This window comes from Moschus berezovskii, chromosome 24 (genome assembly GCF_049115385.1).
Source record: "Moschus berezovskii isolate FMDL1 chromosome 24, NW_MosBer_1.0, whole genome shotgun sequence".
Taxonomy (NCBI): Eukaryota; Metazoa; Chordata; class Mammalia; order Artiodactyla; family Moschidae; genus Moschus; species Moschus berezovskii.
In genome coordinates this window covers 21489614-21507547 of record NC_142483.1, presented here as the reverse complement: position 1 = coordinate 21507547, position 17934 = coordinate 21489614, and the positions used below count along the sequence as shown (strand labels likewise).

Sequence of the window (17934 nt, the reverse complement as noted above, 5' to 3'; positions counted from 1 at the left end):
TATTTCATAGATCCTCCCAAAGTCTTGCCGACAAATGTCTCTCATTCTAAAAAGTAAACATTTAGAGGGAGGAGTTGCTCCAAATCTAGTTGATACACTGGATAAGACAGTAATTCTACTTACAATTTAGCAGCAGGTTCATAAAGTGAGCAGAGTTTCATTTGACATGCAGGTGAAATATTACTCTTTACTCTTTAAAGGAGGAGGAACGCAGAAAAGACATGTCTGTGGTTTTCTGCCTGTGTCAAGATGACTCTTAATAATGATTTACTACCATGAAAACTAAGACAAAGGGTCTGTATGTATAAATGTGACCTATTAAAAGAAACGAGTAATCTGATATTATTGGATGTAGGTATTTTCTTAGAAATGCTCAGCACTAATAAATACATCAAAAACCATACTTTATTTTATGTATAGCAATACAATTTACATATTAAATAACACTATAATAGAATGATTTGATATACTTTTAAACAGAAGAAAAAAGGGAAAATTTTCAGGTTATAAAACCCCTTCCCCTGAACAAATTAAAAAAAAAACCAAAAACAGCACTTTATCCAAATGGGTCAATGCAACAAATGTATTCAGTGTGACTAATTATGTCTAATTCCTATTGCACAAATGGTCAATGAAATTAAAAAAAAAAACCCAACTGTCACAATCACTGCCTCAAAGAAATAACACATGTTGGATTCTTTTGGAATGCAAAGATGGTTCTTGCTACTTCAATACACAGAAAGTTGAATTCACATATCCACCACAAAGGAAAAAAAAAAAAAAACTATGACAGAATTGAAACTAGAAAAAAATTAGCTTTATATGAAAATATAAAATTCTATGATTATATACCATAGATACAAAGTTCCCAGAAGATGCTTATCCAAGCAACAAAATATTTACAGTTTTAATGATTTTCGCTATTGAAGTGAAAGAAACATGAATCCACACAAAGGCTGAAAATTTTTTTTTCTTCTTTTTTTAAGAAACAATGGCTACTTGCTAGTTTCAAATGTCCTAACAAAAAAGGAGTCACTACCCCAAATGTTGGAGAGTTGCGACATTTTATAAAATCGTTTGTCTCCTTTTCTGGAGAGGTTTTATTTCTTAAAACTCAAGATTATTTTTCTTGAAATTAATTATCCTCTGTAGAAAATGCTTCCCTTTGCAAATATTTAACAAAAATACTAAAAACGGTTTAACAGCTAAGACAAAGTAGAGGCCAAATACCATTCTTACAACTCCAATTCGTCACATGCCTTCTTTCTAGAGATAAGTGAAGCCAGTATTGTGTGTTAGATGGCAGCTATGGGCAAGCGCAAAGGGGCAAGTGGGATTATGGCTGTTTAAAAAAAAAAAAAGCAGGCATTTTCCCTTCATATAAAAATTCACTGGCACCATATTTGAACATAAAGTTTAGGACTTAGGAGTTGGAAACACATTTTCCAATATAACTTGCTAGATTATTAAGACAAACTATGTTTTTTATTATTATTTCCTAAATAATGATGAGTTTGGGTTTCTTTCTTAAAATTTTTTGCTTACAACTAGTATGTGTCTTTGGTAAATTGGTATCTATATTTTAAGTTTTAAATACAGTATATATGTGTTTAAGAAAATTCGTAACAAGGCAGTTGTGCTGTGTCATTATAAAATAATTAAGGTTATCTGTTGATTTCAATATTTTACTCCGGGCTAAAACCTCCAGCCACCAGACCCTAAATGCCATAAACATCTCTGACCTTGCTGGACTTTTCAACTTGAAATTGACTGTGAAAGCTCCAAGGCATAAAAATTAGGAAAAGCAATTCACCTCATCCTAATCATCTTGAATTTCATAAGCAAACTTTTTTTAAAATATAAAAGACAGTATTGTAACTTTCAGATGCAGGTAAGGTTCTTGGTGGCAATAAGGTGTGTTTTCTCTGATGTCCAGCATGGCCACTTGTCTTGATCTTTGCAATTCATTTTGAATGTGTGCCTCCTGCTTACCTAGAACTCATACACTCTAAAACCTTATTTTTGTAACACAGCACACAGTAATCTGCAATAGCTATTTCCTTTCCTCCTGAGTGCATGGGCTAATAACCTTGTTAGTTAAGCAATGTGCTTCTGTCTCAAAGAAAACACCATCTTTGAAACTCTTTGCCTCTGGAAAGATACAAGTGTATATTTGCCAATGCTATATGAATAATAATAGGATACACTCTACAGTCAAAGCGAGGAACTGCTGACTATAACTATCCTCCGCGAAGTGTGTCTGGACCATTTTGGCAAGATGGGCAAACAGCAGTTGCTTGTGGTTCAGTGGGTTAGGGTTTGTAGACTTTGGTTCAGGCCCACTACAGACACTCGAATGCTCACAGAGAAATTCTAAGCCATCCTTGTGATGCTTCTATCTCCGACCTGCCTTTCTCTTTTATCATGATTCTGATACCCATGGAAGAGATGGTCACAGAATTGGAAGGTATGAAGTTCCATAAATTGGGCCCTCTGTAATAGCACAGATAAAGGACAGGGAGGCCTGGCGGGCTGCAGTCTATGGGGTTGAGAGTGACTGAACAACAATAGCCCAGAAGGGAATACTTGCCACGTGTCCTGAAAAAATTACAGAGGGCCCACAGACCCCAACCTGAACGTTACTTCTGAGAGTCAGGTCCGCTGTGCCATCTACTGAGGACAGTCAGCTCATGTCAACACTCTGTGCAACTGAAGTGACCTCCGTAATGGACTCTAGTGGCCTAGCTCTTGCCGTGCTGAGGGGAAACCATGCTGGAATCTTCCCCTTCCTGATCTCCCGCAGCCAGCCGGTGGTGGTAGTGTTCGTGAGGTCAGGATTTTTCCCTCACGTGTTAGGCAGAGGTTCCACACGTCACCTCTGCTGGGAGCAGAGGGACAGTGAACGCGTCTGTGCCCTCCACCACACACAGCTGGGGAAACTGGGCTCACCTGTACACATGTTCTCAACAAGCCCTCACGGTTCGTGACTAGTGGACTCCCCTGTGTGGCTGAATCTGAGCGATGAGAAGATGAAATGGATCCTGGCAAGTTATGTCGTTTAGGAAAACTTGGTTGACCTGGCCCGTGTGTTAGAAATCGTGGGCCAGGAGGCCTCAGCAGCTTTGGTCCTTTCAGCTCTGCTCTGACAAACTTCATAGAAAACGAACTCAGGATAAACAGAGTCTCACTACTGCTCATCACGGATGTCTTAATGCCTAGCCAGACATTATGGTCATACATAGCCAGTGTGACCTGTTGGTTGATGTTTATTGACATAAAAAAAATAAAAATAACCAAAACCCTTCTTTTCCTTTTCACAGGCTCAGTCCTGGTGATGGCTTAACTTCTGACAGAAGTCACCTCTCAAAAGCAAATATGCAGCACAAGAAATGGATCTCAGTAAGAAGCTTATCTTTCTAACTTGCTGAACTGAAATTTCTTGTGAATACTCCTGATTTTCCCACGATGGACGGCAGGGTGAATGTGGCTCTGGGAAATTATCTCCTTGGGCTCTGTGTCCCTATGAGCAGTCTCTTTAACTGAAGTGAACCTGTTTTTGAGGCTAAAATACATAAAAGCATACAAAGCTGTCTCCTACTGTTAAGAACTCTTTGAAAATGTCACTGTTACCTTTCACTCAAGATTCTAATTGTCTCTCTCCAAGTCAGATTTCTCCATGTGGAGGAACCTAGATAGTCCCAAGACTTTTTGCTAATTAATACAATATTTTCAGTTTAAGTAGAAGAATGCATGTAATTAATAAGCTTTATCAGGAAATATTTGGCCAAAAAAAAAAGCAAAGAAAAGAATGTAAGAATGTTAACTCTATAGGTAGTTTTTATTAGATTGCTATATGAGAAATAGGGATATTTTCTAGGACTACTTTCAAAATTACACACCTGCCAAGATTTGCATTATTCCACCTGCCAAGAGGTATGAAATTATAAACCATTAGGCATTAATGAAGACTCACTAAAGGGTTTCATAACTGGAGTTACATAAAATACTGCCATCTCTCTTTTGTAAAAGATGGCCCTGATTTGGGGGGCAGGGATGTAACTATTTCAGAGTCAAAATTGAAATAACACACACTGTCCACATAGCTACTGTGAAAACCATAATACAGAGATATCCTTTATTTTGACACAGTTGGGCATTTTTTTAAAGCTAGGAATATAACTTTGAAACTAGGAAGTGATGTTCACATCAGATGACTCTTAAACCTTCTTGTTTCTTAATGGACACCTTCACCATCACAAATGGGGCTCTCTCAAGGCCATGACATTGACAGACCTTCAGAGTAGCTCCCCCCCCACTATTCTTTAAAAAGAAAACAGTGCTCATCCACTCCATTAAAACACAGAAGGCATACAGAAGTATTGAACAGTGCCTTAAAAATAGGAGAGGACTGAGCAAAAGGATAGCATTGCCTGCTAGGAGGATGCAGCTGCTTTCGCAAGAGTAACAATAATTAAACAAAAAAAAAAATCGAGAGTCACTGTCATAACAAACCTTCACTATACTGAATTAAAAAGAAGCATGTATGGTCGTGGAATGTCACATCAGGGTTTGCTTTAGTATCAGATTATAGGCAGTAACACTGATCAGATAGTGCAAACTAGGCAAAACTGCGTTTCACTGTGAGAGATGAACAGAGGTGCGAATGCTCAGTAGGATACCATTAAGACATAAAATGGCAAAAAATAAATATCAAAACTTTTATCAGTGTAAAAAAGTAACTGGGTTATCATACAACCTAGACCTAGAGTCTGGCAAAAAAAAGGCCTCAAAAAAGTTCTCAGTCTTCAGAAGGTTTACAAGTGAAGCACTCTTTCCCGATGCCAGTCACACCAGCGACTCCATGCTCTCGGCAGGGTCCGACTCGTCCGCGGTGAGAGCAGCACCGTTTCTGTCCACTGTCATGGGGCCATTTCCATTCTCTTTAGTGCTGACCAAGCTGAGCATCGCTTTGTAGACAAACTGGTACTGTTCCTGGAAAACGAGAGCAAGATGGTTTCGGAGCAGAAGAACAGCTTCATTTCATTTCATTGCAGGTAAAAATACTGATTACAAATGTAACTGTGAAAAATACACTAGTGACACAGGAATATATGTCTATGCGCTTTAAGAAACTTACAAAATCATCTGTGGAATCTTTTAGGATCAAAACCTACACCTGCTTTGTGTCCTTTTCATCTCTCTTACCTTGGAATGAGTTCTCAGTGTCGATGTACTGCTAAGATAGTAAGAAATCTGTACTTCATCTTCAGAAGACACTATATACTCTAGAAAGCAGTGTTCGTCAAGCTCAGCGCTTCTGACATGTGGGCCAGAGAATCCTTTATTGGAGAGGGCCATCTTAGGTGTTGCGGTATGTTTAGCAGTGTCCCTGGGCTCCGCTCACTTAACTCCACCCCCAGTGGTGATCATTAAAAAAGGGTCTCCAACATTGCCCAACATCCCCTAGGGGGCAAAATTACTCCACCCTCACCCCCATTGAGAGCTACTGTTGTACAGGGTGAGGCTGAGTTTCAACTGATGTGGTACAGGTTTTGCAAATAAACACAGTACTTACAATGTCTGTAAACACTCCAGGCCTCATCAGGTTGATCATTTTTGCAACCTGGAAAACATCCACGGCATTTTCATTCTCCAGCTGCTGGGACAAGGTGGTGAGAGCACACAACATTCCTGCTGAAACTGCGCCATACCTGGTGGGGGGGGGGGCAAAAAAAAAAGAAAAAGCTATTTCAGAATCACTACAAGACTGAATATACTGGAATGAAGTTACCATCACGTATTTCTATAGAAGCTAGGAAGACTGTACTGATACCTATTCTAGAACACAGAAATGAATGAAATGCTGACAAGGGAAGAGATTTTAAGGTTAGTATAAAGGTGACACTTGTTTATAAATGTGGCCTCCTTTGAGACTGGTTTATCAGATGTTTAACTTGATGTCTAATTTGAAAAGTTCAAAATTAGACTTGTGAGGGCGCTAAGAAGATTTGACATCAGGGAGGAGTTGGGTGATATGATAGGAAAAATAATATGAGGATTTTAACTGAAGGCTATGAGATAAGCAGAGGCAAAAAGCTCTGGAAAAAAATTTTTTTTTAAAAAATACCAAATGGCTAAACTGAACTTCCAGGATCTGAATAAAAATGGAAATCTATGGCTCAAAAGGCAGTCAGAAAATTTTCACAGTGAGTTTCATATTTAGTAATTATTTCTGGCGTGGAAGTGGAACTTTCCAAGTATGACCACCTTCTATAAAATTCTTGGAAATATATGTTTCTGTTTGTTTCACACACAGGCACAAAAAGGCTTAGAAAGGGTAGCAGGTATTTTCATCAGGCCATTTCAAAGTGCTTTCTTGACCCCAGTATTTAAAAAATATTCTCCTACAATTTTCTACCTCATTGCTAATTCATTGGAATCTTATTCTTGTTTTGATATAAGGTTCAGTTCAGTACAGTCACTCAGCCGTGTCTGACTCTTTGCGACCCGATGAATCACAGCACGCCAGGCCTCCCTGTCCATCACCAACTTCCAGAGTTCACTCAAACTCACTGTCCATAGAGTCGGTGATGCCATCCAGCCATCTCATTCTCTGTCGTCCCCTTCTCCTCCCACCCCCAACCTTTCCCAGCATCAGAGTCTTTTCCAGTGAGTCAACTCGTCGCATGAGGTGGCCCAAGTTTTGGAGTTTCAGCTTTAGCATCAGTCTCTCCAATGAACACCCAGGATTGATCTCCTTTAGAATGAACTGGTTGGATCTCCTTGCAGTCCAAGGGACTCTCAAGAGTCTTCTCCAGCACCACAGTTCAAAAGCATCAATTCTTCGGCGATCAGCTTTCTTCACAGTCCAACTCTCACATCCATACATGACCACGGGAAAAACCATAGCCTTGACTAGACGGACCTTGGTTGGCAAAGTAATGTCTCTGCTTTTTAATATGCTATCTAGGTAGGTCATAACTTTCCTTCCAAGGAGTAAGCGTCTTTTAATTTCATGGCTGCAGTCAGCATCCGCAGCGATTTTGGAGCCCAAAATGTAAAGTCTGACACTGTTTCCACTGTTTCCCCATCTATTTCCTATGAAGTGATGGGATCAGATGCCATGTAGGGGTCTGATTTTAGTGATTTTTCCAATAGATAACCGCTTGTGCCAGCATGTGTCAGACTTTATTTTTTTGGGCTCCAAAATCACTGCAGATGCTGACTGCAGCCATGAAATTAAAAGACGCTTACTCCTTGGAAGGAAAGTTATGACCAACCTTGATAGTATATTAAAAAGCAGAGACATTACTTTGCCAACCAAGGTCCGTCTAGTCAAGGCTATGATTTTTCCCGTGGTCATGTATGGATGTGAGAGTTGGACTGTGAAGAAAGCTGATCGCCGAAGAATTGATGCTTTTGAACTGTGGTGTTGGAGAAGACTCTTGAGAGTCCCTTGGACTGCAAGGAGATCCAACCAGTCCATTCTAAAGGAGATCAGTCCTGGGTGTTCATTGGAAGGACTGATGCTAAAGCTGAAACTCCAATACTTTGGCCGCCTCATGCGACGAGTTGACTCACTGGAAAAGACTCTGATGCTGGGAAAGGTTGGGGGCGGGAGGAGAAGGGGACGACAGAGAATGAGATGGCTGGATGGCATCACCGACTCTGTGGACATGAGTTTGAGTGAACTCCGGGATTTGGTGATGGACAGGGAGGCCTGGCGTGCTGTGATTCATGGGGTCGCAGAGAGTCGGACACGACTGAGCGACTGAACTGAACTGAACTGTGCCAGCATGTTACAGTGAATAGTCTCCTCTTTCCTCGTAGATTTAAGCTGCCTTTTTAATAATTTGCCAAATTCTCATATACACAGGCCTATTTCTGAACTCTCTAGTTTGGTCCTTTAATCTGCTTCTGTTTTTTGATACTGTATTCTCTGAGGTTTTTAGTAGGCTTGATACTTGATGAAGCAGGTTTATACAATAGTCTTGGCTGCTAGCTGTACAGCTACTGTTTCACTTTTAGGGCTCCAGACATATGTGTTTGCATTTTTCACTTGTACACTTATTTCCACAAACCTCTACCCCCCACCTCATCCCATTATACCTTGTATTAACTGCTATTGGACTGTCAAGGAATATGAAAAGTTGCTGGGATTTTGGTTAGGCTGCATTGAATATCTTAAGTAGATCTGAGGAAATAAACCTCTTTTTGAGCTTTTCTGTTCATGAACATATCTTTCTTTCCATTTACTCAGGTCTTTTATAGTTTTCAATGAGATTTTATAGTTTTCTGCATGTTGTTGTTGTTGTTTAGTTGCTAAGTTGTGTCTGACTCTTTTGGGACCCCATGGATTATAGCCCACCAGGCTCTTCCATCCATGGGATTCTCCAAACAAGAACACTGCAATTTCCTTCTCCAGGGGATCTTCCTGACCCAGGGATAAAACCCAGGTCTCCCGCATTGCAGGTGGATTCTTTACTAGCTGAGCTATCAGGGAAGCCCACTTTAGAAATATAGTTGACTTATAATGTTGTGCCAATCTCTGCTGTATAGCATTCTTTTTTTTAAACTCTTTTCCATGAAAGTTTATGCCAGAAAGTTCCCTGTGGTATATACAATAGGACCTTGTTGTTTATCTGTCCTCTGTATAACAGGTTGCATCTGCAGACCCCAAACTCCCCATCTACCTCTCCACTCCCCATCTCCTGCTTCGCAAGCACAAGTCTGACCTCTGTACATGTGAGTCTCTTTCTGGTTTGCAGGTGGGTGCACCTGTGCTGTATTTTAAATTCCACAAGTAAGTGGTACCATATGGTATTTGTCTTTCTCTTTCTGACTTATTTCACTTAGTATGATATTCTCTAGGTCATCCATGGTGCTGCGGATGGCGTTATTTCATTCTTTTTAACACAAGTGTCGTATTCCACTGTGTATGTGTACCACTTCTTTATCCACTCCTCTGTTGATGGGGTACGTACTGTTCTAGGTCATTGCTAGATCAGCCTTGTTAATTATAGTTTTCAGATCTTTTCTCTGAATGCTACTATTCATTGTATCATCTCACCCCTTATTCAGTTGTTAGAGAACCTTCGGCCATGGTTTTTTTCAGCTTTTTTCTTCCTCTTTCATCTATCTCTCTGTATATCGTCCCTGAGACCGATGTCAGAACTGCTGTATCTGACTTCCATATCTGAGTCTGACTGCAGTTTTGTCCATTCTACTACTAGCCCATCTCTTATCCTTTCCATTTATTAGCCTCTAATATGTTCCAATTTCATAATACGTGTTTTTCATTCATTTCATTAAATCTTTAGATCTCTGCGTGTATTATTTTAAAACAATTGTGATTGCTCTTTTAACTCTGATTCCCTGTTTTTGTTCTTGTACATCATGTTGTCTAACTGAGTTTATCTTCTCACTGTAGCGTAGCTGGTTTCCCACCTCCTCCACCCCAATCATTTGTATTAATTTTTTTCAATATTCCACCTTTTAATCTCTGCTAATCTGGTCTAGTGAAACTGTTAGGATCTTTTTTCCTTCTCTCCTTCAAGCTAACCATAGCCATTAGTTAAGAAAGTCAGGTATTACATATTTTATTATGCAGTGCGTACTCCATGTGGGATTACTGTGCCCTTTGCTTGGGTTGTCTTTCCTTAATACTTAGCCACTCTTAAATAAGTACCTAAATAAAAAGAAACACCTACAAAGTAAGACTTTAAACATGGCTAGAAACTAGATCAAATCAATCAAATGCACAGATACTTTAAAGTATCAGTCTTGAAAGACTGAAAAAGGCCATTCTCTTTCAGAAGTTTAGGAATTCAGTAGGATTAAAGGATGTTTGTCAAGTCTCATGCATTTGCACTTCACATTACAGAGACTTGGTGGAAAAGTGACACAGGTAATTTATAACTTAGCTAATACTTTTGAGAGTCCCCTGGACTGCAAGGAGATCCAACCAGTCCATTCTAAAGGAGATTAATCCTGGGTGTTCATTGGAAGGACTGATGCTGGGAGGGACTGGGGGCGGCAGGAGACGGGGACAACAGAGAATGAGATGGCTGGATGGCATCATTGACTCGATGGACATGAGTTTGAGTGAACTCCGGGAGTTGATGATGGACAGGGAGGCCTGGCGTGCTGTGATTCATGGGGTCACAAAGAGTCGGACACAACTGAGAGACTGAACTGAACTGAACAAAAGAATAGTATATAAATTCACTGGTTTGATAATCTGCCACTTTCTTAAAGGCCCCCCTTGAGAGCTACAGTTCTTTAACTCTTAGCTGTTACAGTGTATTCTCATCTTCCTCTGTCAATGTCTCAAACAAATGACAGCCATTTCCCAATATACAGGAATGTTTTCAAGTGGCTCTGTCTATATTCGTTTGGAGAGACACTGGGGTTCCTTGTATCATCAGTGTGTATAATACCTATGGCCTTTTGCCATTTAATTACACTTTTTACTACGTCATACAATTATTGTTGAAAGCAACTGTTTCGTATAATTACCATTACTGTTGTTTTGCTTATACCATGTTTTAAAAATCACAACCAAGATGGCAATGAAGGGATTAAAACCTTGTCACTATGATGGAAGTGAAGCTTCCTTTCAAAATCATTACGGCAGGAAGGAAAACAGAGTTAAAGCTTGAATATACATTAATCTTGGAATAATGGCAACTCAAGTTTGTAAGACTTTTGGAAGTGGATGAGAAAATAAAGGCAAGTTATTCTGACTGGTTGAGATCTACCTAACTTTGATTTGCATTTCTCCAATAATGAGCAGTGCTGAGCATCTTTTCGTGTGTCTATTGGTCATCTGTATGTCTCCTTTGCGAAATGTCTATTTAGGTCTTCTGCCCACTTTTTGTTTGGGCTGTTTGTTTTAGGATATTGAGCTGCATGAGCTGTTTGTATATTTTGGAGACTAATCCCTAGTTGGTTACAGAGTTTGCAAGTATTTTCTCCCATTCTGGGGGCTGTCTTTTTGTTGTCTGTGGTTTCCTTTGTTCGTGCAAAAGCTTTTGAGTTTAATTAGGTCTCATGTGTTTCTTATTTTCATTATATAGGAGATGGATCAAAACAGATACTGCTGTGATTTACGTCAAAGAGTGTTGTTCTATATCTTCTTCTCAGAACTTTATAGAGTCTGGTTTTTAATTCGTTTAGAGTCATTGCTGTGTATGGTGTTGGTGGTGGTTGTTGAGTTGCTCAGTCATGTCTGACTCTTTGTGACCCCATGGACTGGAGCAGCCAGGATTCCCTATCCTTCACCATCTCCCAGAATTTGTTCAGACTTATGTCCATTGAGTCGGTGATGCCAGCCAACCGTCTCGTCCTCTGTTGTTCCCTCCTTCTCCTGCCTTCAATCTTTCCCAGTATCAGGGACTTTTCCAAGGCTAAAGTATTGGAGCTTCAGCATCAGTCCTTCCAAAGAATATTCAGGGTTGATTACCTTTAGGATTGACTAGTTTGATCTCCTTGTAGTCGAAGGGTCTCTCAAGAGTCTTCTCCAACACCACAGTTCAACAGCATCAATTCTTTGGTGCTCAGCCTTCTTTATGGTCCAGCTCTCACATTCATACATAACTACTGGAAAAACCATAGCTTTGACTAGATGGACCATTGTCAGCAAAGTAATGTCTCTGCTTTTTAATGTGCTCTGTAGGTTTGTCACAGCTTTTCTTCCAAGGAGAAGAAAATTTCATGGCTGCCATCATCTGCAATGATTTTGGAGCCCAAGAAAATAAAGTCTGTCACTGTTTCCATTGTTTCCCCATCTATTTGCCATGAAGTGACGGGACCAGATGCCATGACCTTAGGTTTTTGAATGCTGAGGTTTTTTTTTTTTTTTAATGTTGAGTTTTAAGCTAGCTTTTTCACTGTCCTCTTTCACCTTCATCAAGAGGCTCTTTAGTTCTTCACTTTCTGCCATATAAAGGTGGTGTCATCTGCATATCTGAGGTTACTGATACTTCTGGCAATCTTGATTTCAGCTTGTGCTTCATCCAGCCAGGCATTTCAAACAATGTACCCTGCATATAAGTTAAATAAGCAGGGTGACAATATACAGCCTTGATGTACTCCTTTCCCAATTTGGAACCAGTCTGTTGTTCCATGTCTGGTTCTAACTGTTGCTTCTTGACCTGCACATAGATTTTTCAGGAGGCAGGTAAAGTGGTCTGGTATTCAAATCTCTTTCAGAATTTTCCACAGTGTGTTGTGATCCACACAGTCAAAGGCTTTTGCATAGTCACTGAAGCAGAAGTAGATGTTTTTCTGGAATTCTCTTGCTTTTTCTATGTTCCAATGCCTGTTGGCAATTTGATCTTTGGTTCCTCTGCCTTCTGTAAATCCAGGTTTTACATCTAGAAGTTCTTGATTCACATACTATTGAAACCTACCTTGGAGGATTTTGAGCATTACACCTTGCTATCATGTGAAATGAGTGCAATTGTGCAGTAGTTTGAACATTCTTTGGCACTGCCCTTCTTTGAGACTGGAATGAAAATTGACCTTTTCCAGCCCTGTGGCCACTGCTGGGTTTCCCAAATTTGCTGGCATATTGAGTGCAGCACTTCAACAGCATCATCTTTTAGGACTGGAAATAGTTCAGCTGGAATTCTATCACCTCCACTGGCTTTGTTCGTAGTGATGCTTCCTAAGGCCCACCCGACTTCAGACTCCCGGATGTATGGCTCTAGGTGAGTGGTCACACCATCGTGGTTATCTGGGTCATGAAGATCTTTTTTGTACAGTTCTTCTGTGTCTTCTTGCCACCTCTTCTTAATATCTTCTGCTTCTGTTAGGTCCATACCATTGTGTCCATCTTTGCATGAAACGTTTCCTTGTATCTCTAATTTTCTTGAAGAGATCTCTAGTCTTTCCCGTTCTATTGTTTCCCTCTATTTCTTTGCACTGATTGCTGAGGAAGGCTTTCTTATGTCTCCTTGCTCTTCTTTGGAACTCTGCATTCAAAAGGGTATATCTTTCCTCTTCTCCTTGGCCTTTAGTTTCTCCTCTTTTCTCAGCTATTTGTAAAGCTCCTGAGACAACCATTTTGCCTTTTTGCATTTTTCTTGGGGATGGTTTTGATCACCACCTCCTGTACAATGTCAAGAACCTCTGTCCATGGTTCTTCTGGCACTCTATCAGATGTAATCCCTTGAATCTATTTGTCACTTCCACTGTATAATCATTGGGTTTCCCTGGTATTTCACCTGTAAAGAATCCACCTGCAATGCAGGAGACCCGGGTTTGATTCCTGGGTCAGGAAGATCCCCTGGAGAATGGATAGGCTACCTACTCCAGTATTCTGGCCTGGAGAATTCCATGGACTCTACAGTCCATGGAGTCGCAAAGTTGACATGACTGAGCAACCTTCACTTTTTCACTGTATAATCATAAGAGATTTGATTTAGATCAGACCTGAATGGCCTAATGGTTTTCCCTACGTTCTTCAATTTGAGTCTGAATTTGGCAATAAGGAGCTCACGATCTGAGCCACAGTCAGCTCCTGGTCTTGTTTTTGCTGACTGTATAGAGCTTCTCCATCTTTGGCTGCAAATAATATAATCAGTCTGATTTTGGTACTGACCATTTGGTGATGTCTCTAACACCATATGGTGTTAGAGAATGTTCTGATTTCATTCTTTTAAATGTAGCTGTCCAGTTTTCCTAGCACCACTTAGTGAAGAGACTGTCTTTTCTCCACTGTATATTCTTGCCTCCTTTGTTGTAGGTTAATTGACTATAAGTGCATGGGTTTATTTCTGGACTTTGTATCCTGTTCCACTGGTCTATATTTCTGCAGCTTGTAGTATAGTCTGAAGTCAGGAAGCCTGATTCCTCCAGCTTCTTTTTTTCTTTCCCAGGCTTGCTTTGGTTATTTGGAATCTTCTGTGTTTCCATACAAATTAAAAAATCTCTTGTTGTAGTTCTATGAAAATGCCATTAGTAATTTGACAGGGAGTCACCGAATCTATAGATTAACCTGGGTCGTATATTTTAACATGTTCTTGGATTGGAAGAATCAATACTGTTCTCTCTCTCCATCTGTTGGTGTTGTCTTTAAGTTCTTTCGTAACAGTTTTCAGAGCGCAAGGCTTTTGCCTCCTTAGGTAGGTTTATTCCTAGGTATTTTATTCTTTTTGATGTGATGGTAAATAGGATTGTTTCTTTAACTGGAAATTCTTTCCTGGTAATACTTTTTGAGCAAGGGGGTCCTATGTTTTCACTTTACCCTGGACCTTACACATTAGCAGCTGGTGCTGGCTCTGACCCTTGCTTACCAGATACATGTGCACACAGGCCCTACCTACCTTTGCAGCCCTCATTTCCTCACACAGGAAGAGCAGATCCTAAAATTACTCCCCTCAAGGGGTGATTTTGAGGATTAAAAGAAGGACTCAATTAGTTCTAACTTGAGGGGGTGTCTTTACAGCAGCTGGTACAGAAAGCAGTCCATATATTTCAGCATTTGCTATAGACCATCTTGGGTTAAAATTAACAATTATTGAAACCCCCCTAAAAGAGCTTTTGCTTATTTGGCCTTTAGCTATCAGTCTTTACTGTACCAGACATTAGAACTGAGAAAACATTAAAACACACAACCATGCAAGCACATGTTCCCTTCGCTGTCAGAGTGGGGATATCATCTGGGTCAGGTTGCTCTGAAAAACTCCACTGTACACTCAAGGCAGAATAAGAGTGAACAAGGCAACCAGGATCTCTGTATTATTCTGAAAACGGTTGTGTCCACTTAGATCACCTGGAAGGGTCTTAAGAGACCACTCCGCCACCCTTCCCAATCAGGGACCTTCAGATCCTACTCTGAGAACTGCTGAATGAAATCAGCCTACTCTAGCATCCAACAGGGTGGTAGCACTCACACAAGAAACTAGCCTTTTCGTTCTATAAGTGAAGGTCTAATCTACTACTGTCTCATGAAACCGTGTAAGAACCGTGACTGTGTTCCACACTCTTAGGAAAACAGGCTCTGAGTTTAACATTTGACAGTAATGATACAAATCAGCCTCAGATAGAACTGTCTCGAGCAGACCAACATAGGAAGCTGAGAACAAAGCAGTTCCTCTTTAACCTGTGCCTGTACTCAAACAGAATGAGTTTACTTTTCGGTGAGGAAGTTTTGCCCTTAGAGATCGTTGCATCTAGAGACTCCATTCACCTGGCACACAGCTGTGAAGACCAGGCAGATACCACAGAGTTTGTGCGCTAAAAGTTTAACTCTCTGTCATGGGTGGAAGCACCCATCTATTTTTTGACAGAGCTTAAAAAACTTTGTAACTTGGCTTTATAGTCCACAGATGAATGTAAGCAGGTAAAATAACCATAACCAAAACAAAAACAAGGCTCTCCAGGGAAAGTTCATATATATATATATATATATATAAGAACATACTTGAAACACGGTACCAACTCATACCAGTATTTATCTCTACCTGCTGTGTGTCAGGCATGGGGCTTCACTCTATGGAGAATGGGACAAATGAGTTAGCTCTGCTGGTCTCTGCAGTGTGGGGCTGACCGTCATGTAAACAAGCAGTGAGAAGCGGATCTGATAAACAGGAATGGCACTGGTAAAGATGTGTTGTCTGTGAATGATCACCTCTGGGATGAACTGGAGACAGTTCCAAAGAGAGGGCCTTTTGAGGTGTGTGTTCAATGAGAGGACAGGAGGACTGGGGTGGAAGCTGGGGCAGTAAACTTCAACCAGATTGCAGAAGGATTTGGAAAGTGTACCGAAAGCCTAGGGAGCATCTGCAAGCCCTGGGGGCCAATGATACGTGGATGTGAGGCGGCGCAAAGAAGGACTTTGGTGTGTTTCTGGTTTGTACTCTAAGTGGATGGCAGCAGGACAGGAGGGCGAGTTTGGACCTACAGATACTGGACTCGAGGTGTCTGCAGGCTAGCGGGAAGGGATATTTAGAGGTGCAAAAGGTAAGTAAGATGGAAACTGAAAGGTAACTGGCATTCAGAGTGCTGTCCTAGAGCTAGCAACTACTTAAAAACTTCAAATTTGCTCAAGTAATGTAGAAAAATAATTTTAATGGACTCACTTCTTTCTTAAAGATGATGGATAAATGAATGAACACTTGAACTTCAGGGGCTTTTCATCCAGCTCACCTATATAACATGTGAAGATGCACTTGTGTAGGATTAACTTGCTCTTTTCTTATTTAGACCTAAGAACAAGCTATATCTGATGAAGTCCAGAGGTAACATATGCAGCATGTAAATGTAAAATGAAAAACGCTGCATAAGACAGTCCACCCCAAAGCTGCATACAGATAAATGCATCAAACAGTTCTCCTTTCTCCGTTCTCTAATATAAGATCAGCTGCATTCCTGACCTAAGGGCAGATCCTTGGAGTACTATTAGTACCACAAAATCCATCACAAAACTGGGCAGCAACATTAGAATTTGGTCTGAATTGCTAAAAGCTGGTAAAATCCAGAAGGTTTTTGAAAAGCTAACCCAGATTAGTTGGGGGGGGGGGGAGGAACTCCAGAAGCAGTTCTCACTTTCTGCTGTAACTGCATATTCTACAGCTGCATAGACCAGGAGCCAGTACCTAGTTATTTTGAGGCTGTCTGTTTCATTTAAATGCCACTGCTGGTCGTCACATTTCCAGGGATCTTACTCACTGGTGGTGGTTTAGTTGCTAACTTGTGTCCAACTCTTGGGACACCATAGACTAGAGCCTCTTAATTCTTCTTAATCTAATTAAGAGACAGGCTAACATTTTGAAATAGTCACTATTTTAAAAAGACCATCAGACTCCTTGGAAGGAGCCAATCATGTGGCTTGCTTCAAACTGGTGACAGTACTGACCTCAGCCAGAAGTCTCTGTTCACTTCCTGTGACAGCATCAGTTCAAGGCAAAGGCTTATTTTATAAGCTTTACTGTGAAATATATTAATATCTACACTAGCAGAGGGGGTGGTAATTTACTTAGTACATGCCTAACAACTTGCTGACTAAGGAAGCTACCTACCTTGGAACTTGGGCTAGAGGCTTGTGAGATTTGAAACCATCTGCCACTGTCTGGCAGGTCAAGTCCATCTATGAAGTCTGACTCCAGATAGTCATACACCATTAGGTATATCTAGGATCCTGTGTCTCTCATTAAAGTGACAGTACGCTGGGTTTGAACTCCATTCAGACACTTAGCAGCTTTGAGCGAGAAGCAAATCACGCTTTACCTTTAAACCTCCAGAGACGGTAAACCTCAAAACACACAGTAAACTGTAAGTATTATTAAGAGTGAACTTTTTGATTACTAATCAACCAAACATATTTTAAAAGGTTTTCTATCTAGTGTTTGTTGAAAATCAGTGTACGGATTTAAAGATAATATAAACTATGACATGTAAATTAACATAAATGTAAACATGTGAATTATTGTCTAGTTTGCATTACTGAAACAGAAAACCCAGGAAGGCGTGTGGATGCATCGTGGTAGGCTAATATGTGGCACTGTCTAGAAAGATGAACCTAGAGGAGACCCTGAAGCCTTTGACAAACTAAAACGCATAGCATTTTACACAGGCACACACTAGAAACCGCATGTACCCGGTAGAAACCACAACGTGAGCACATCAGAAGTGTCCTGGAACTGTCGCACGCAGAGAGAGGGTTTGTGAAGTCTCTCTTTGCCCCTTCCTCCTATCAAGGTGCAACAGGAAAGGAACAAACTGGTACATACTCATCGTGCACAATGGTGGGGCCGTCCCTTGTCAAGGCCTCTTCCTTGATGACGTTGATAAGCTCAAAAGTACTGCTGATGGGGGCATCCGGGTTGGGCCACTTGGGACACTGGAAATGTCGAACTTCGAGGACATAGTCATCCTGCAAGCAGTATGACACGAGTCACAGGTCATCCTTCACTTCATCCTGGCTAT

At 40.6% G+C, this 17934-nt stretch overlaps 1 protein-coding gene across 3 annotated transcripts in view; it reads right to left on the bottom strand.

The window, feature by feature from the left end:
- Window positions 1–387: 387 nt before the first annotated feature.
- The window catches only part of PTPRG (protein tyrosine phosphatase receptor type G), a 771055-nt gene continuing 753508 nt past the window's right edge, over window positions 388–17934 (bottom strand). For all 3 annotated transcript variants that reach the window (XM_055414236.2, XM_055414235.2, XM_055414238.2), the window contains 3 exons: window positions 17739–17881; window positions 5576–5711; window positions 388–4992 (listed from right to left, as the gene is read on the bottom strand). In XM_055414236.2, the coding sequence (XP_055270211.2) occupies window positions 4846–4992; window positions 5576–5711; window positions 17739–17881 (426 nt within the window). In that variant the 3' untranslated portion in view covers window positions 388–4845. The remainder of the gene's footprint in view (window positions 4993–5575; window positions 5712–17738; window positions 17882–17934) is intronic.